Source organism: Cyphomyrmex costatus, unplaced genomic scaffold (assembly GCF_001594065.2).
Source record: "Cyphomyrmex costatus isolate MS0001 unplaced genomic scaffold, Ccosl1.0 scaffold29, whole genome shotgun sequence".
Taxonomy (NCBI): Eukaryota; Metazoa; Arthropoda; class Insecta; order Hymenoptera; family Formicidae; genus Cyphomyrmex; species Cyphomyrmex costatus.
This window is the reverse complement of record NW_017277017.1, coordinates 2,127,679-2,148,242: the sequence shown is the minus strand read 5'-3', so window position 1 is coordinate 2,148,242 and position 20,564 is coordinate 2,127,679. Positions and strand designations below refer to the sequence as shown.

Here is a 20,564-nt window from a genome sequence, read left to right as displayed (position 1 = left end):
TGATACGTTATATCCGGCGTATTTAATCCTTTATTGATGTAATAATGCCATTTTACATATGTAGAACACGCAAAACATATGGATGTTTTTTTTATCGATTTCTCTCTCTCTCATATCTGTACATGTATAAAGGTATGAGAAAGGATGATTTTGCTGAAGTATTTGAAAATTCTGCTAGAGATGCATATTTGGCAGAAAATAATTTTATTGGACCATCAAAATAAGTATGTAGGACGTTCAATCTGGTTGCCAGAATGTCAAAACTTTTTGCAGCATCGCTCATCATGCTTGAGATTCTTACATTATTATTTTAATGGTTCAACAATTTTCAGATTTGTGCCTAGCTAATTAAATACTCTAATAATAAAATCATTCTTACCATATACGAATTTATAAATCAGTACTTTTTGTACTAATAAAGATTGTATTTTTCGTAGCGCTCTTATTACAAAATCAAATTCGCATTTTGTAAAGATAAAAGCGAGACTCTTACCGCTTATATTTTTATTTTTTCGTGAACAGAAAAATTTGATGAAAATACGAAGTTACAGTCTTAATGCAGCGGCCGCTGCATTTCACACCGCGATTATACGGCGTTAATTAGCCGGCAAAGACCGCAGTTTAACCTACAGTTACCTTAACGATTTCCGGCCCGAATTTCCAGCCCGTTCTGTGGGTGTGCAGACCGTGAGCCTAATTATCCGACGAAAGACGCCTCCCATCTACCAAAGAGGTCTCCGGAGCCTTCGCGCCTCGATGGAAAGCGTGGCCTCGCAAGTTTGTTAGCTACCCTGTTACGACGAACTATCTCGCGCGAACTTCTTCAAAAGGCCTTACGGTGTTATCACGAACGCCGTGAAATTACCTTGCGGATCTCTAACATGTTCTTCGCCCCCGCATCACCCAGGACGATACGTGTCGGTGTCTTGAATTTAAATTGAACGCGTCACGTACACGCTGCTGCTCGTGCATATCTACGCGTGCGGACTGTGTGCATCACGTGCATGGACTCTCGATATATGCGCATCCTTGTACCAGACCCATCGTCGTCGTCGTCGTCTCTGAAGGGAAGGTGCAACTCGCGTTTGCTAGTGTATTCCAGCTTCTTTCTTGTTTTCCCTTTTTTTGTTTTTTTTTTTTACGTAGCTCACTGTGCCATTTTATTCGTTGCCGTTGCGGAGCTCGATCGATGATGGCTCTCGCCCGCGGCTTTTCCCCGTACCTCGTTTTGGTCCACGCATCTCGTCACAATGGATGGAGACTGCGGATTACGTTTGCGCGACGTTCAACGGAAGCGGGTGTATCAGCTTGTGCGCGACGCTGATAAGAAAAATGAATGATCTAGTATCGAGGTCGCAGGCATGTATGGCAACTCTCGTGAAACGATTCACGAGATTTCGTTTCACTGCCAACGGTCTGAAACGGATCGAGTCACTTACGAACTTTTGGCGATTTAAATACTCAATGGGACATGCAAACGTTATGATGGATACGCACCTATTACATAAGGGAAATAGCGCAGCTTTTGTTTCCACAACGCGATGACAGTAGAATATAACGATGTTACAGCGCATAAAATTCATTGAAAAATTATCGAGAAAAGCTATTATTATGGGAAACGTAAAACTGCCGCATTAAATATTACGCAAAGGCAAAGAGAGAATATGAGTACTTTTTATCGACTCTTTTAGTTCGTTGTACTTTATTTACAGTCAACTTTTAGTCGACAGGTAAATACCAAGGATACGCGGCGAAACATATTTCCTACCTCTATTTGCGTGTAATTTTTCTTTCTGTGCAAAAACGCTGGATGTCGTCTTGTAAAGCTTATTCTCACCTAACTCAAAAGTACCTTTGGAAGTGACATCGTATTTATTTTATTTAAACAACATTTTTCCTTTAGACGAATCGTTCTTGATTCGCTCTCGTTGTGCGTCATTTTGTGCGTACAACACTTTAGAGATATATGTCTCTCGTAGTAAACACATTTAGAAGAACTGCGAAAATCTAAATAAAAAGTTAAATAAGGACGATTATGTATTATTTATAGATGTCTTTATTTAGAAAATATTTCAGTTATTTAAATTATAATAATTTAAACTATAATAATTAACATTTATATACCAATATAAACTATAATTTTAAATAAAAAACGAACTTTTGCCATTCGAGATTATTCATCGCCACACAAGATATGTCGAATCGGCATTTTGTGTATGTTAAAAATTATGTAAATAAAATATCTTAGTTATTGTAATTAAAAAAGCCAATCTTTTCAATAAAAGAGAGAGAGAGAGAGAGAGAGAGAGAGAGAGAGAGAGAGAGAGAGAGCTTTTATAATTGATAAGTATTGTTTTCTTTATGTAACTTCTTTCTTAGGTATTGGCAATTTCTCTACTCTCTCCTGCATAAAAAATATCGAAAACATGTAATGATATCTTAATTAAATATCTTGTACATTTTATAGTTACGTGTTATAATGCGATATTCTAAACGTATATCAGACTATTATTAGACGCAAAAAATAAATGGTTATTATAACTCTAATATTGATAAATTGATAGATAAACGCATTTATTATTATACTGGCTAGCAAGCCCTTTTAGAATATAAAAAATAAAAAAAAAAGCGTGAGAACAAAAAACTATACTGAAAGAAATACAGTAAAAATAACATAAATAGAGATACAATATAAAAATAACTATATAAAGAGAAGGGTAATATGCTACGATAGTATGGCGTTTATTCCGTGCTCGCAATTCCGAACTCTGCTCTAATTAGTACATAGAACGATTCAGTTCAATCGCTATGGAAACGAAACATTCCTACAATATTATGTTGTAAAATAGATCCTTTACAAACGCCCAAATTCCTTAGATAGAGAAATTTGCGGTCGAGTTTGCGGTTTTCGTACGTGTTCTATATCTAATCTCGGTTTACCTACTGGCACGTGCACAGACATACCAACGAGATATTTCATTCTAGACAAAAATTCTTGGATCTCCATTCGATGTGCATGTCGCTCCGTTTTTCGAGCATTTTGTTTTCGAAAGGATAGAAAGAATCTCGAGTACATTTCTTTCAAGTAGAAAGACATAGGGCGCGCATTTTGTACGTCCCCAGAGCGCGCAAAATCTGTCTAAGATTAACTGAAAGCACGTTGCACTACGATATGTAGACATCTCTGAGATATTCCATTAACATTTCCCAAAGCGACCAAGATCATCCTTAAATGTCCCAGATGGCTCGATGTGATAGCTACGAATACAACTGACACACGACGATGCGAGAGATTCGCACTACGTTCACGTGCAAGATTCACTCTAGTATTTTATAGCAGTTAAGGACTCGAGCACGAAAGAAGAAATGATGATTATTTTAACTTCAACGCTGAAAAAGAATTTGTAATAGCTATCAAAAATGTAGACTAAAGTAATTTTAATCAAATGTTCAATTTATATAATTAATATTAATTTATGTAATTTTACTTTCGTAAGTATTTTCTAAGTAGTATCAAACATGATAATAATATAATTAACCGTTTGGTAATAATTGCTGAATATTTAAAAAAGAAAAATTATTTTTGACGAATGTGTAATTTTATCCAAACAATGAATAAAATCACTAGATTCTATTTTCAGTAAATGTAAATTTATATTTATAAAATGTAAATTTATATTTATAAAATAAGAATATTTCGTATTGACTTTCATTGAAAAAAGTAGTCGTAAAATAAATACATTCTATACCTGCGAGCTAAATTAAAAAATAAAAAGTAATATAGTAAAATTAATAATAAACCCTTTGCAATGGATGTAATTAAGTAGTATGGCGAGAAAATCTGTAACTAGCTCGTAAGAACTTCGTTAAATATGTTAAAACAGAATTTAAAAAAGCTAAGCCATTTCTGAAAAATCTAGCAGACAAACGGACGGACGGACATACTTCAATGCTGTGAAATTATAAAGCAGTTTACTACGCTAAAGCACATAATGATGTTTCTTCATCGACTAATTATACCCAATAAAGATCGCAAGTGTACGTCAATCGAGGAATGACTTGAAATCCCACAAGGCGCACTATCGCCGCTCTCCCGCGTCAAACAACGAAGAGGCAGCGGAAGCATTAGAGTCGCATTAGGGATCGCATTAAAGTCGGATAATAGTTCGGAATCAACAGTAAGAGGCTTCACCTGCGTCTCACAGCCGGCATAGACGCTGTTGCCGTGATGAGAAGGGCCCACTTCACTCTCGGCGCTGTATCCATAATTCGGTGAAGGATCGAGATAGAGAGAAACGTGGGCTGTACGGAACATTCGCGGAATCTGGAACGTACGAATGTGCTTGTCTATTGATCTCTCTTCACGGCCGCGTCATCGTGACTCGCCGATCGCAGGTTCTCGTGGTCCTTGGAACTATATTCCTGGAATTCGCGGAAATGTGAGGTAAATGCCTATTGAACCGGACGGATAGCACAACTCCGTCGTGAATTCCAAACTGATTGGCATCCTGTATGTGCTATATTGGTGACCCTTTAAGGATAAGGAAAATGAAAATTACACCTAACAGTCACGGTGTATTGCTTCTCATGGGAGAGGGAAACAACAAAGGTCCACTTGTAAATTGAAATTTACACATTGCGGCTTCAAATTTTCATTCTTGCTGCGAATATCGGTTTTTACGGTATAACGCGCGTGAATGATGTAATGACATGCGTTCGTAGATTTAAATATCGCAAATATTCGCGGGTTCGGACGAGTTGGTTTGGTTACCGCGTGTCAGATGATAAATCGTGACGGACGTTTTCGAAATTCACGTGCGTGGAAATATAACCATCGATCTGTCTGTATGGGTCGTGCCTTTGTCAACGATAAGCTCGCCATTGACAACAATTGAGCCGTGTGAGCTGTAAAAGCCGTACACAAAATCCATGAGAGAACCTCTCTCATGGAGTTATCAACGATATTTTTTTGTTTAAGGTTATCTGTACATGTACATCTGTATAATCTCAAAATTTATAACTATAACGATGCATTTTAATATACACATTATAAACCATTACAATGCGTATACAAAGTGCATTGTAATTTAAAAATATATAAATTTATTAAATTGAAATACGGGACTTACAATATATCAAAATCTATGATTAAAAATAAAGTGAAATATCACAACGCGTTATAATAGGAAGCGAATGTTAAAAAAAACATGATTTTTCCAAATCATTTGTCACATATAGATTTAACAAAAATTAACGATTTTTATATAGTCTTTCAATTTGGTTTATCTCTTTAGTGAACATAAAATATGATTTAATTTTTAATATGATTTAATTAAGACCGATAATTGTTCGGCGCGCAATTTGGGGGGACTACATATATTAATAGAACGTTATTTCTTACTTTGGATAAATATTGCGAAGAATATTACTACGTCGACCCGCCATCAGAGGTCTATCGATATTCGCAAATTCTCGCAAGTGCTGAGACACGCGTATATCTCTTTATATAGCATCTCGATTTAATAACTTACACCGGCGTCTAAGGTAGGCTTCCATTACAATACCTTACTGATGAGTCCAGTAGTGGAAGCCGGGACGAAACGCCAAAAAATTACGTGATATTCTTCGCAATATAGAATATTAGAATAAATTATCAGATTCAGATTTTAAATTGTAATTTGACTCTTATTCGCCATTTTTAACGTATTAATTATTGTTATATAAAAGAGTCCTTTAATTCTTCAATTATTTGATTTAATTTTAATCGATCGATCTAAGAGCATAATTAAAGCAATGAGATCCGAAACAAAGCAGTGAAATTATTCGCGAGACGCGAGAGGAAATAGTTAAAGTAGAAAGGTACATCCACTTGAAGTCGACGACAATATTCACAACACGTCGCGGGAAGCGCTGTAATGTGCTCTTACCTCTGACAAAGCGAATGCTAATCAAGTAGTACTACTCCGCGAAGTTCCGCGCGCATTAAAATTCATGGCAGATCGATATAACAATTAATCTTAGCACGCGCGGTGCATCGAATCGTCGTACGTCGGTAATCGATACTCAATGGAAGACAATTAAGATACAAGGCCCGGCATTGGAGATGAGGATACGTTGTTTCTGTGCCCTGCGACAGAGGTTGCTACGATGCGATCGCCTCATAAATTTATCCCACGCTCGACACGTCCCATCGGATTATTTCGTTGCTTATAGGTTCTTATAAGGAGCCATAATCCACAGGAGAGTGTTCGCGTTCTCATGCCGCTAGCGAGAGCCTTTAACGGAATGCAAAATTCATTCTAGGATCGGGAGGGTCTTCAGGACCGATCTTCCCGTAATCGCTAGTCAATACCGCAAAGAGACGACGATCGCGGGTCGGTCGGTTAATTTTCCTGGGGCGGTATGGGAATATCCTAGGAATTCTTAACGTATTCTCGGAATGCCGAAGACGCGGGATATGCCTATTGATCTTTCCGCGCTGAGTTTCCGATGTGGTCGATATAGTCGGTGACACGTGACTGCAGTGCATCTCGGATCTCGTCGAGACTCCTTAACAGGTAGTTCTTAACATGATAATTCTGTCCCGTCTTCTGCACGTGTTTCACCATTCTGAGAAGGAACATGACATACTGTTTATTTCTTTATTTAGAATCGCAAAGACAATAATTTAATCGGTTAGCGGAAATATATATAGGAAAAATTAAAGAAATCAAGAAGGATCATAAATAAAATTAAAACAAGAATGAAATAAAATTAAGTAGATATTTAGGTACTTTATATTACGTTTATCCACCGTTATCTACGCGAGTCAGCGTTTTCTTGACGTTCAATGTTCACGATGACAGAACGTCTTTGAGATCGCATCAGCGCGAGAAGAGTCAGGAAGTTGGCGATGAGACTCACCAACCTGACCCAAGAAATGGGTGACCCTCAGCGACCACCAGTCAGCACGGATAGACGATCAGCTCTCGCTGGTGCACGGAGGTCGCGCAAGAAGATGACAGGGATGGCACTCCATTATCGTTCTGTAACTCCTTTTAATTATCTCGGCCATAAGTTATAACCGGATTCGCGCTTTTTCGCGTCCTTATCGGACCGGGGCCGCGATTTTCCCCGGTGCCGACGAGAAGAAGAAAAAAGAAGAATGAAGAGAGGAGTGGCGATGAGGAAAGAGGTCGACGAGAGGAGGTACAAGGCGCAGAAGAAGAATAAGGAAAACAAGAAGAAGTAGAAGAAGATGAGGAAGAAGAAGGAAAAGGGGGATGCGCGCAAGATAGGCAACGGGGTAAAAGGGTGGCGGCTCCCTCGCGGGGGTAGGGGAGACGGTCTGATATACAACCCGGGTTATGGGAGGAATACATATACAGACACACACGCGCGCGCAGACCACCCACACATGTAGCCCCAGGTGCACACAGGCGCAGTTCCGCAGGCTGAACGGGGCGGCTGCGTGCTCGACACCCGAGTGGCGCTCGCGCAATGTAGTCCCTCGGCTATCCTCGACGCGGGAGCATCGCCGTTTCGAAAGAGCCGCGACCTTCTCCCCGTCGCGTCGCGCGCGTCGCGTTCTCAGTGCGGTGTCAGGGGATGAAGTACGCGCGAGAGGGGCCCATTTCGCACTCCCGAGAACCCTCTTCTGCGGACCCTTTCGCGTAGTGTAGAGGAGAATCCACGTACCGACGGCACACGAAAACGCAGCCGTCGCAAACTCCGTCCCCGTGCGGTTCTTCGGAATTGACGGAGACGTACGTATCTCTATTTTGCCCCCGCGGTCTCTTTTTACCCTCGTTTCTTCTCGCAAACGTTTCTTCTTGCCCCATCCGTGTGCGTATATTCTGAAACGGAGCGCGACGCGAGACAGTGCGTGACGGGGTGCGTAAATATCTCCGGGGGCATCTATCTTCGTACGATCCTTTGACGAAGTGATAGTAACAGTATAGTGAAGTAGTGTCTATAAAACGATATCTGGCGCTAATGGATAAATTGTACCGGAAGATTTCGATCGCCCAGCGAGCCATCTGCACAACGTTCGATTGAAATGTGAGATCGGAAAAGTGGAGAACGCGAAGTGCACATCGGAGCGTCATTGGACATTCTGGGATTCTGAAAAATTTAGAACATTTCGTTGTCGCAGGAGTAGCTAAGTGCTTGTTTAGCAATAAATTTTTCACTGCCCGCTCGAAAAATTCGTATTCAAAGAAACTGCCCTGAAAAGAAAGAAACATCGTTTATATGTCGATAGTTAAAAAAGAAAAATAATCAGTGATCACAGACTTATGCAAATTTCTTCACAAATTCCGTCCTGCAGCACTTTGTTTCGCCAAACATAAATCCTGCGTAAAACAGCTTCCAGCTTCATGAAGAGGTCTCTGAACGCTTAAGGACGTCGTCGACGGTCCCTCTCACTCTCTTTCTCTCTCGAGGGTCTGCGTTTAATTACCGGCAGCATTAGACGTGCAGAAGTACGTTACAGGCGAAACAGACTGCTAGAGAAAGGCGTGATAGAAAAAAATCACATCTGCCAGAGGGCAAAGAATCGTGCAACGGCGCGACTGATGGGGAGATGTTAAAGTTAAAAGCCGCTCGTAAAACGCGTCGTCTCGTGGGTGCCACAACACTGCCGCTGTACGAACGGAACTTGTTTATTGGTTCCGCAACACCGATGTCGATGCACAATTGAAAAGTCAGAAAAAAAATCGTCGCAGTTCGTTCTTTGTTGCCGTTATCGAAAGTGTGTTTTGCACGGTGGACAGAGCCCGCAAACCGTGAAAGGGAGCGATTTGTATAGACCAATCGTCGAGCGACAGTTGTAAAGGAACAAAAGAAAAGGAAGGCGAAGTTTCTTCCTCGTTTGCGGTTACTATCGGAGCACGTTCAAAGTCGAGCGCAGGAAGAGAAATTGCGAGCCCGGAAAAATGCGGTGAAGCCGCGCACACGCGGGGCAAATAACCGTGGTGGAATGATCGATGGAACGTCCAGCGCATCGTGTGGATTGCATTAATAACGACGACCAGCCTAATGCATCGCCAGCGATCTTACGGTCGTCGACGTAGCGAGAGGTACGAAGACGCCGCTTAGTGCCGGAAACGGTTCTTCGCATCGATCAATATGGATCACAGGGGAATAATCACCGTCGGCAGAGCGAGTGAAAATGGTGATGCGGAGGCGTTCTCCACTTAAATAAGAGCTGTAATCACGCGGCCTGTGATATCGCGAAGCTAAAGTTTATCACTATCGCGGTTGACGTCAAAGCGCCGTGATGAAAAAACCTATTAGTTCGTTCACAGATCGCCAGATTTAACGACGATTTTCGGACGTGAATAGTAGACGTCAAATTAATTAATGAAGCATCGGTTTTTCGGGATAGTCGATGTGGTCGTTCACGGAATACGTGATTCGTGAAACCACGATACGTTAACGCAATAATTAGTGACGTCGATTCGTAATTGAGAGAATGTGGTATCGTCGTAGAGTTGTTTCGTGATAGTGAGCGAATTATCGAGCAGTGGCCTCTATCGTTCCCGTTTAGCGCGACGAGGGAAAACTAATTGAGACGCCGCGTTTTAATTTGTGCGACGCGAAGCGAGATTACGGCATTCCCATTTGCGTGCGAGTGATTGTGCGTGGGATGTACGGTGATACGAAGTGATTCTGTCCGCTCCGAACGAGAATACGTGGAATGCCGCGAACGTCGATGCGCGGAGTGTGTTAGTGGATCCGCCTCTGTCGTTTAGAGTTTCCTGAAAACGACTGCGATGCGTCTGAGATAGTATACCAATATGTGAATGAACCACGCTGGGGAAAAGCGATGTCTACTTCTCTTCCCACACTTGTCTGTTTTATAATTTGTTTTGGTGAGTGCACTGTATCTATATAAATTATAAACGAACGCTTATATCGAAGCATTTATGAGTTATGATCTGCTATAGAAACACTCATTTTAACCTTCGACTATACAGCTTCGGGTCTTACGAACCCGAAGCGAAAATATTTCACAATCTGCATGATAATACCGAGGTTTTAAATTGTAGATAAAAAAATTTCTAATTTTCGTCTACATTGAGAAAAATTTCTGGTTAAAAATGAATGAAAGAGAAGGCTCTTATCATATCGATCGAAATTCTGATTATCTCAATTAAAATATTATAATAGATTCAGCCAAAAATGCCTGAATTATTTATGTTAAACTAGAATCCCAATTAATGCAATCAGACTCTTCCTATAGTGATATCAATCGCCGTAAGGTGAACGTTTATTTGCATTCTGTACCTCAAACAGAATGCCTTAGAATTTAGGTATAGTTTTCATAACTGTAGTTATGAGTTAATGATACTGCTATATTACGTAATTAGATAAATGCGTCGATGTTAGTGTTTATCTTGGAATTTTGGTTCATATATTCCGTATATATGTTAGTATTATTGAATGCTGGTTAACATTACAATATGTATGCGTAATAACGTATTTCGACTGTGTAAACCTTCCAGCTTAAAGTTTCAAATATCGGGAAAAGCCAGGCAAATCAAACAGATCATGATTCTCGAACGTCGATAATCGATGTATTCTCGTTAATTGCACGCGCAATTATTGAGGCACCTAATAATAGTGGGGTATTATGTGGTTTTAACTACCGTATGTTGTTACGTTACGTCAAGTTCCGAACACGTCGCAATTAATATTCCGTGACTCGACGCAATCAAATCATCTATGCAAAAAGTAAGGATTCATTGACGATCGCGATGACATGTCTACCGACAATAATTTGCATACGTATATGGCGATGATTGTAATAACCATCTCCGAATAATTTTTATGAAAAAAGCCAGACATTATGTCAACAGAATATACATGTAACGTACAGTTATCAAAATATATTTTGCATTTTTTTACAAGCATTGCTACACATAACGAATCTCACTGAATATTTACGAAATTACAGAATAGGATGACATATAAAATTGTCATGCAATATGCAACATTCTCTGATGAATGTCATGTATTACAATAGCTTTCAGAACGAACATCAACAGTGCTTTGTGCAGGAACTACAGATTTTGTATACTTAGGACAAAAGAAAAATAAAGAACGGTAGCAGTTTAACTAAAATTTGCTTGTGATGAAATTGGTCAATCTTTATATATTTAGATGTACTGAACTCGAATATGAACTTCAAAATTCTCTAAAATCCGGGAAATTTTATGAAAATGCAATTTTTCTGCTTTGCAGAAAAGAATATGTACAAACGTCTTTACTATTTACTTTATGATATTACACTTTATTTATTATTTTTCTTCTCTAATATACTTTATTTTTATTTACTATTTCCTTTTAATTTGTTTTTTATTTTCCATACTATTTCAAAAAGATATTGAAAGTCGACTTTTACATTTAAGATCATCTTAAGTACAATCATTAAATGTTAAACCAATCACAGTCATTTAGTATTTAAAGACATTACTTAAGAAATAAAAACGGATATGTGAATACTGGCCTTATACTTTTAGTTCTACTATCCTCAAATATTTCATGAGCTTTCTTATGATATTATTTATACTTCTCTTGGAAAATTTGTACAGTAATTTTTAACGCATCTTGAGCACATCGTTTCTACTGGAGAAGTAGAAACAGATGGATAAAAGGTTGAGAATTTTCTCGGAAATACGCCAATATTTGGCGCAAATGACGTATTTCAAATTTTCTTATGAAAATATACAAGATACGATTTTAAAAAGTTCGTTGAACAGTATAACGCCTATAAAAAAGTTTTTCTTTTTTAAAAGAAAGGACTGAGTGCCAATTATATATTCATTTGCAATATATAAAATATCACCAAGATGACTGATCTAATTTACACGATACTTTTTTACTAGCAACTAATTTTCTAGCAAATTGGAAAAACTAGCAGTTAAAAAAAATTGTATAATTCTATAAATTATATATTTTTAACACTTGAATTTTTTGAAAATATATATATAAATTATGAAATACTATATTTTTAGTTTCTAGTTTTCTAATTTGCTAAAGAACTTAGCTTGCTAGTAAAAAGGCATCATATGTAAATTAGATCACAGGCACATTCGATCAGCATTCAAGTTTATGTTAATTTCTAACTCAAATATGGGCTGAATAAATTGCTCTGATAAAAGTTTTCAGTAAAATACATATTAAATCGCTAGCACGACGTACAATCGTTTATGCTTTGAGCTGTTTCCGATTTTATAAAATTCGCACTTCGTCGGAATTCCACCAAGTTCCCATTTCACTCGGATACGCATAAAATAACATTTCACGGAGATTGTATATAAAACGAAAAAAAAAAAGAGCAGCGACTCTGCAATGACAGCGCGTGCATATTTTAACCGACCTACATGTAGCCGTAGTTTCAATTACAGTGTACTGTGCTTCGCTGTATCATACATTTATACTGCATATATGATAAATTACTCTTGTCACTAACACTTAAATGATAGTTAAAGTAAGATTACAGTAAGTAAACTTAAGTTATCGCTGCAACATGTCTCATTGGTTTTTCCAATATTTTATGCTTCGTGTTAACACTATAAAAAAAAAACGTATAGGCAGAGATAATTATGAATTATTTCAAAGGGACGTATGATCAAAGTAAAGGTTATGATTTATCTGATTTTATATAAGGATCATCGGTGAAGTTTCAGGAAGACGGAATTACACGCGAATTTAACGTAGGTATAGTAATTTTCATCTTTATACGTGCGCGACGTTGAATTCGCGCGCTGAAGTTTCTTCGATGAAATCAGCGTCATTGCGAAAACTTGCAGCGATTTTCTCACGTGTCGCTGGCATGTATGCGTTTTACCGAATGAAATGTGTCACAGCACACAACTGTCACGGCTCGTAACTAAAACGTCCGGAAAAGAGAAGAAAGAGACACACAGGAAAGTATAACTCTGCTTAATACCGTTGCGTTCCATATTACTTCCAATCGTATAAGCGCGATTTTTTCCCCATTCTCGTCCGCGCGTCTTTGTCTTTTCGTTCATTTTCACATGTGACGGCATAATTAAAAACAACGACGACGATAAACCGCACGATGGTCCGTCGTTAAAATTCAAATTTCAGTTAACTACTATCGCACCGCGAAAGACGTATAGTTTTAATTCAACCGAATCGGAATGTAACACGGTATATTGAAAAAGACAATAATTTGACGCAAAACATGACGTTCTAATTTTATCAAAAATTTATACGACAGACGAAATTAATATCTCGTTTGCGATGACGCATTAACTCGCGAACAGCTGAAATTTAATCTTTAAAATTTAATCCTTTTCAAATAAATCATATATAATGTGCGCTGATCAAGAATAAATGGTTTATATTTTTGACGTGCTATAATTGATTCGCCGCTCCGACGATCCTGTCGTTGCAATCATGTGCTCGCCGTTCATCACGGTTCAGACGTTTATTATCTAACGACTCATTAACAGCTTCTCGCAGCACTCTCTGCTCATCATGATTTGCAACGTGACGCGTCATTATTAACGCTATCAGAGGAACAGAGAATTACGCGACATAGACATATCGACTGTGTTAAAACTTAATGAGCCGTACTACCGGAACGTAGGTTATCGTAATAGTGACGACTCATAGGATGTGCGTCGACATATGGTGATCCTCGCTTTGCTGTTCAGAAGAGACGACGCGTGTCTCCGAGCGTCGCGTATTAATGTTGCGTTCACACAATCACGGATCTCATAAACTTTACAGCGGACTTTATAAAGTTAAAGAAACGTTGCATTTCTCCCACGCGAATGCATCGTGTCTTCATTAGCGACGATATTAATGGGACGAAATATAGACAGTAAGATTCGTTTACAATCGAGCAAGTTCAATAAAAATATAGGAACGACTTCCTTACGTTAACTCACTTGCAAGGCGCGACGAGAGATTAATGGAAGAATTAAGAGCTTCCTCACCTGCCTTCGTATGACTGATCGGAAATTAGCGACACTGACAGCCGCCGGATGGCAGAGTTCGCGCGAGGTCACATAGCAGTGCCAAGCGCTATTTCCATCTTGTGAAGCATATTGTAGCCAGGAGTAAAAGCGGCATGAAAAGTTTTCGCGATAGTTACTTACGCCCCATCTTCTCCCTATCGAGAGTCCCGGGTGTGTTCGATGGAAGACGGAAAGTCTACTAACTTCGAGGCGCGCAAGTAGGTAGTACATTAGGTAGATGGGTAAACAGGTAGATAGGTATACATGGGCCGGGCGTTAGCTATGTAGATGGATAAATGGATGGATATACGAATCGTTCGTTATGGCTCAGAGATTCGCCTTCCGTAAAATCGATATGAAATACCGAATACGAAATATTGAAGCGAAGCACAATGGATCTCTATAATGAATCGGAAATACATAAGAATGTAGTCTCCAGAGAGAACTCATCAAAGATATAATGAACTAAAACACGAAATTACTTGATTATTTATGAAACTTCTCTTGCAGCTACGAACTGTTTGTTGTGGAATATTTTCTAATTGTTCCGCGAAAGCTTGTTGGAATATGGTTGCGTTTTGTAAAATTAAACACAATTATTGTTAACTTTATGATGTGACGTCTCGCTGCAGTACGTAATTTACGTGAAAGGGTTTTTACTTTATTAAATTATTTGTTTATATTAGTATTCAATATTTTTTTAATTTTTTAATTGAAACATTATGTAACGTAATGAAAACATTAATATCCAATATACGAATTTTTAGATTAATTGAAATTAAATTTTTGATGGAAACCTTTTTGTATTTTTTAATTATTTCAAAATTTCGAATCGTATCTTTACACAATTAGGAATATGATTCCGTCCTCATTATTACTTTTATTATAACATTTAATGATTACGGTTTTATTCTAATATTAATTGCTATAACATAATTATAAACGCAAACACACGCATGCTCAGATTACTAACTATTGTAACAATGAATCGGTTAATCTATTTAAACGAATCAGTCCGATGCAGCAAATCGAACAAACTAATGCTATTTTTCTAACTGGATCTTCGAAACGTTTCTGACGGCCTCTACCAATAGTATATACCAATGACGCAGACACATTCGATTCGGAGCTTTTTGCAATTGCAGTGGCCTCTTCCGCTCTCTTCTTTCTCTTCTTCCATCCATCGAAACGCGACCGCTACCCGCAGAAGCTCGCACTAGCTGTCCGGCAGAAGAAAAAGAAATAAAAAAAAGGGAATACGGGGTATTCGAGTGCTAGGAAACAAAGTTGGCTTATCCGGCTGCGGAGAGGAAGCCGATTGCGAGAGAGAGAGAGAGAGAGAGAGGGGGGAGAAACAAGGTACAACGGGAAATAGGATTTTGCGGCTGGCTGGTCAAACCAACCATTGTCCTTCAATGTCCAAAAGAATCTACCTCTAGGTTGACGAATGAGGCACGATAGCGATGTCTAACAATAAGTCTTTCTCGCTGGACGTCGCTAAAATCTGAAATAATTGTAATGTATATAAAATCATCACCGTATACTCGAGCCTTCAGGTTGTACCAGTTTTCTACAATTTACGAACGAGCTTGAAACGACATCGATCTGACGTATCGCGAAAAAAAAGATAAGAGGTCACTGATAGATACGCGGCATCCACATTCCTATCTTCTCTTCCATTAGTTTAGGAGTCGAAGTAGTTCCAATTTCGATCAATTTGCAGTGATATCCTGTTCTTTGTAATATCGAAACGATTTTGTTAAAATTCCATCAGGGGAGATCGGGAAGACAACGATGATGCGCGACGGGCGGATGATCGAGCCCGTGCAAAAATCGTTCCTGTGGATTCAAGCGCGAAATTAATTTCCGGCGAAGGATTACGGATAATCCGTCGCCTATGATAAACTTGCCTTGTCTTTATCTTTAGCTATTTTCTATGTTCAGTATATTTCGAGGACTGATCAAACAGGAAATAAAGGAAAGAGTATCTAAGTTTACATATTTGCAACAGATAGATACATAGACTGATTATGAATGAAAACTAGTACCACTTTAATAGACTGATCATAAAGAAAATATGTAAACATTAGCAAAGATATACATTAATCCTGGACATAACACTTAAGTAAAATATATAATACAAAATAATAACACAAAACTGTTTAAAAGTTGAAATCACTTATCATACTCTCTGTTATAATATTGACCATCAAGGGATTAAGAGATCTAAACTATAATAATATATAAAACGAACAAAATTTTTAAAAGCTTATCTCCGCTTGTCCTAGCTTTTAGCATGGTAGATTAAACCTTTTAATGACCCCACTGAAGACATGGCTTAACTCTTTGCAATGACCTGATTTACGTAAAATTTACGTATCGATAGCATTCTGGAGTTAAAAAAATTTTAGTAATTTTACTAATAGAAAACTCAAGATTAAAAAAAATATTAATAAAATAAATATTCTCTCTCAACGAAAATAGATACTAGTAAATTGCAACGTAAAATTAAACTGTTCTTTCGAATTTTAATAAAGAGAAACTATAAAATGACATCCGAAACTGTCGATACATAACGAAGGGAAAATCCGTGTTCACGTAGCTTCCGGAACAAAATTAATTTCTAGCACAACAGAACAGCTCTCGGTCGATCCGATAATCAGGGGTGAACTTGTTTCAACTCCCTTCCGGCTAAAAGGACCATAAAACTCGATCTACCGACGGTCGTTCGAATCAATAGCAAGCCCATTGCGTCAACAACGTAGCGCCTCACTAAGGAGATTTTAATCCGATCGTTTTTCACGCGTCATCGAGAAGTGCACTTAAATCATCTACATACCTATTCGCTTGCATTAACAATCATTGTCGACAAAAGATGCAAAAACATGGATGTTTTGTCATACGAAAAATTATTGCATTGAGACTGTTCGAAATACAGAACGTGAAATGTCGTGACTACTTATTATCAGCTGTTTCCACATCCGTATAATTTAATTTGCATATGGAACGAGATGATTAATAACTTAATATTTCCCTTTCGTGTCCAGCTAATATACGCATATATGCGTATACATATTTAAATATCCTATTTTGAACATACTAAAGCGTAATAGCAATCACATAAGATTAATTCATACTAGCAGTTATTTGTGATAATATTGTGTAAAGTTTTCTGTGACAGCATTGTACAAAGGTAATTTATTTTTAGCAAATATGCAATCACATTGTTGTTAGGAACAAACTAAATATAAATTATAATGAAATAATTTCAAAAAAAGAAAGATTTGATTATAGATAGATATGCATTTCATATAATCACTACAATAAATATTTCGATACAGCTACAGATATTCAAAAACATAGCCGAGCGTAAAAAGAAGAATATTTATGGTTAAGTAGTTTATGTCTCAATTGACTCAATTCTAATTGAATACGTCGACACGGAAATAAATATCGTCGTTCTAATTGGCGCGCATTCCTCGCTCGGAAATTTCGATGAAAGGCGGATGAACTGAACTTTTCTCGCATGGAACGTGGCAAAGTTTCTGCAAAAGAATCCCGGTAGGAGAATTAATTTCGCGAGCAGAAAACGAATGACGTGAGGCTTGCGCGGGCATATCTGCATCGAACAGAGAGTCCTGTTTGCCTCGAACAGCAAGAGAGGCCTCACGGCAAACGGACTCAATGAGTGGCGGCCTCGCGAACCTGTGGGCAGAATTCTGTTCTGCCGTGCACGGAAGTGCTTTTACTAGCAAAAAGTTTTGAAAGGCAATTACGAGGGTTATTTTATGACAATAAGCGAGCACGCGGCCCTCGTGCGCGACGTTACGCTACGGAAAATCCATTCGCTTCGAAGTTTCGTATTATCCGCAATGGCACGTCGCGACACGTCGCGTCGGCCAGTATTTCAAAAAGTTCGACAAAATTCGAGGTACGAAGAGAAATAAAGTGCGCCGGCGGCGATTATGCTTATAATCCCGTCATCGATGAAGTTTGATATTACGCGCACGTCTACGTCGCCTTTAACTTCATAGCGCTTACAAGCCCAGAAGCTATTCTCCCGTTAAAGTCCGAAGATTAATCGTTGTCTTGCGGCGATGTTAAGAACGCAAAGGATGCGTCGGTTTCATTGCACAAATGCAATTTTTCGGAAGAGGACTGGGTAAAAAGATTAATTGTAAAGATAAAAAAATGATATACAATTGTGAATTCTATCCTACCTTTTTAATGTATTTATCCATTCTTTGCGTAAATATCATAGTTCTAATGTAAACTTGAGCGCCCTTTGAATATTTCTTAATTTCTACAAATAGGAGCTTAAGATTAATCTCAATATGTATAAAATTTAATGTTGGTATTTTTTGCTGTTAACGAACAATATGACTTTCTGCAACTTGAATCGCGTCTGAGACCGACCTCATTAAATTACTATAATTCAAGGATCTTTGGTGGTTAAATATTGTCGCTAACAACGCGTACAGTGAGGAAGTGGAGCAAGTATCTTCATCCCGGTTGAAATCAACTCCGGCAACGAGCGAGCGAGTGAACGAGAGAGAGAGGGAGAGAGAGAGAGAGAGAGAGTGTGTGTGTGTTCATGCAATTCCGTTCTAATCGCGAACTCGCCCTAAACATGATGCAGTCGGAAATTCGCGGCGTACGGCTGTCTGGCTTTGTGAAGCACTTGACGAAATATAATTCGCAACTGAGAAAGTGCTTGCCCGCACACAGCTGATCCGGAAGTACAATTCCGGAGTTGGCGATAGTTCGTGCGTGCGCCTCAGGTATTTGCGCCGCTGCAGTTGCCCGTGTGTATTTCCTCGTCTTAATCAAGAATTGCGAATTCGAGTGTAAGAATGCGGATTATACGTGAATTGTTGTCAACGCCGGAGAGAATATTTGCATTAGTTATCTCAAAATAGCACGCGACAACACCAGTACTTGCATTTTAAGTTACGTCAAAGATTTATGTCCAATTTTTTTCATATTTTTCTAGAGAAAAATATACCCTTCATATAATGTAACGCATAAATATGCAAATGCTTGTTTATTCAAAAAGTAGCGGCATGAGTATTTCACCGTAGCGCATTTGAGATGCATTTATCAAAGAGGTAGAAAGATACGTAATTAAATTGTATTTAATCTCAATTGCATGTCTCATGCAAAAGCATAACACAGTATTGTTTTAAAATTACAGAATGAGGTAAAGCTAATAAAAACTTAATAAGAGAAATTACATGGATATTCTCGAAATATGGATAATTTGACTATAATATGCAATATAAAGAGTGCTGTCCAAATATTTACATTGCACTGGCAGAATTATCTACGTTACATATACTAATGATGATTTTTGTCTGCAACAAAAAATGTGAAAATGAAATAATCCCCAAATGTGTGTTATTTTTGCTTTATTATTTTGCAAATAATATTTGTGTCAATTTTTATGTCATAGCAAAATGGCTTTATGTTAAAAAAAGAATTTAATTAAAGACTATTATTTAACGTTAAGCTAACAAAATCCAGTTTTAAAAGAAATAGTATGTATTATTAAAAAACAAAGAGTCTTGGACATAGGGGACTACTTTAAAGGCATACTACAAGTTCTTTATTTTTCTAACAAAAATTCGTATTTCGTGATTGAAGATTTATTTTTCCTAACGAAAGCTTTTATTAAAAATAAAGCCTATTCTATAAAAAAGATACGCTGGGAATTAATATCGGGGAAAAACATGTCGCGCGTTTCAAAAGAAACTGTGTCGCGCTTCAGAAATATTTTTTTTTTCCGAATGAAATATTTTTTCGAAATATCGACAATTTTTTTTTAATACATTTACAATGGTGGATTTAAAATGTTTCGTTACGCACAGAGTGTATTGATATTTCACTTTATATCTTAATCTGATGTTTAAAGCGCGTGCTTCGCGTACGACTGTTAATAAATCCGTGGTGTTTTCTACCGAGTAGTCTCCTCCGCAGAATTAATTTATTTCAATAGAATAATCTTTCCGCGCGCGCGCGCGCGCGATTGCACTTGTACGTTCTGTGCACGTTCACAAGATATGCGGGAAAAAATATCTCTCGAATAGCACGCGTGATAAGCTTATAGTAGCTAGTAAATGCACGGTATGCGTGTACACGGTAACGCGCAGATTTCAGGGGAAATCCGGCCGTAACGTCGCGCTGCCGTCACGAAAAGGAACGTTACCGTCACGTCAAGATATAATGTGATATATTTAAATAGGTCCGTTCGCGTACTGCCACAGCGAACTTTCACGTGCGCGACTGATGTGACGCGACAATCCGTGACGCTGATGCTACGTACGATCTCCGATGTGACGCAAACGTTAACGGGCTGATGCGGAGTTTCCGCCTAACACGTTTTGAGATTCAAGTAGCCTTGCAAAATGTAATACATCGTAAATGCGCCGAGAGATTTCCTGAATTTTCAGAATATTCCATGGATATATCGAACGTATACTAAAAGAACTGCTTTGTTGAAATATCTAAAAATTTAACTGTAGCTACAAGTCTGAAAATAATTTTGTTTGATTGTCAAAATAAATTATATAGGATGCTCAAAAACCGGTC

The 20,564-nt window shown here is 38.2% G+C and overlaps 1 protein-coding gene across 1 annotated transcript in view; it reads left to right on the top strand.

Annotated features, from left to right (window-relative positions):
* Positions 1 to 9,267: 9,267 nt before the first annotated feature.
* Positions 9,268 to 20,564, top strand: part of LOC108775184 (netrin receptor DCC) — a 32,408-nt gene continuing 21,111 nt past the window's right edge. Inside the window, exon 1 of the mRNA XM_018541471.1 lies at positions 9,268 to 9,854. Coding sequence (XP_018396973.1) covers positions 9,809 to 9,854 — 46 coding nt within the window. The 5' untranslated portion in view covers positions 9,268 to 9,808. The remainder of the gene's footprint in view (positions 9,855 to 20,564) is intronic.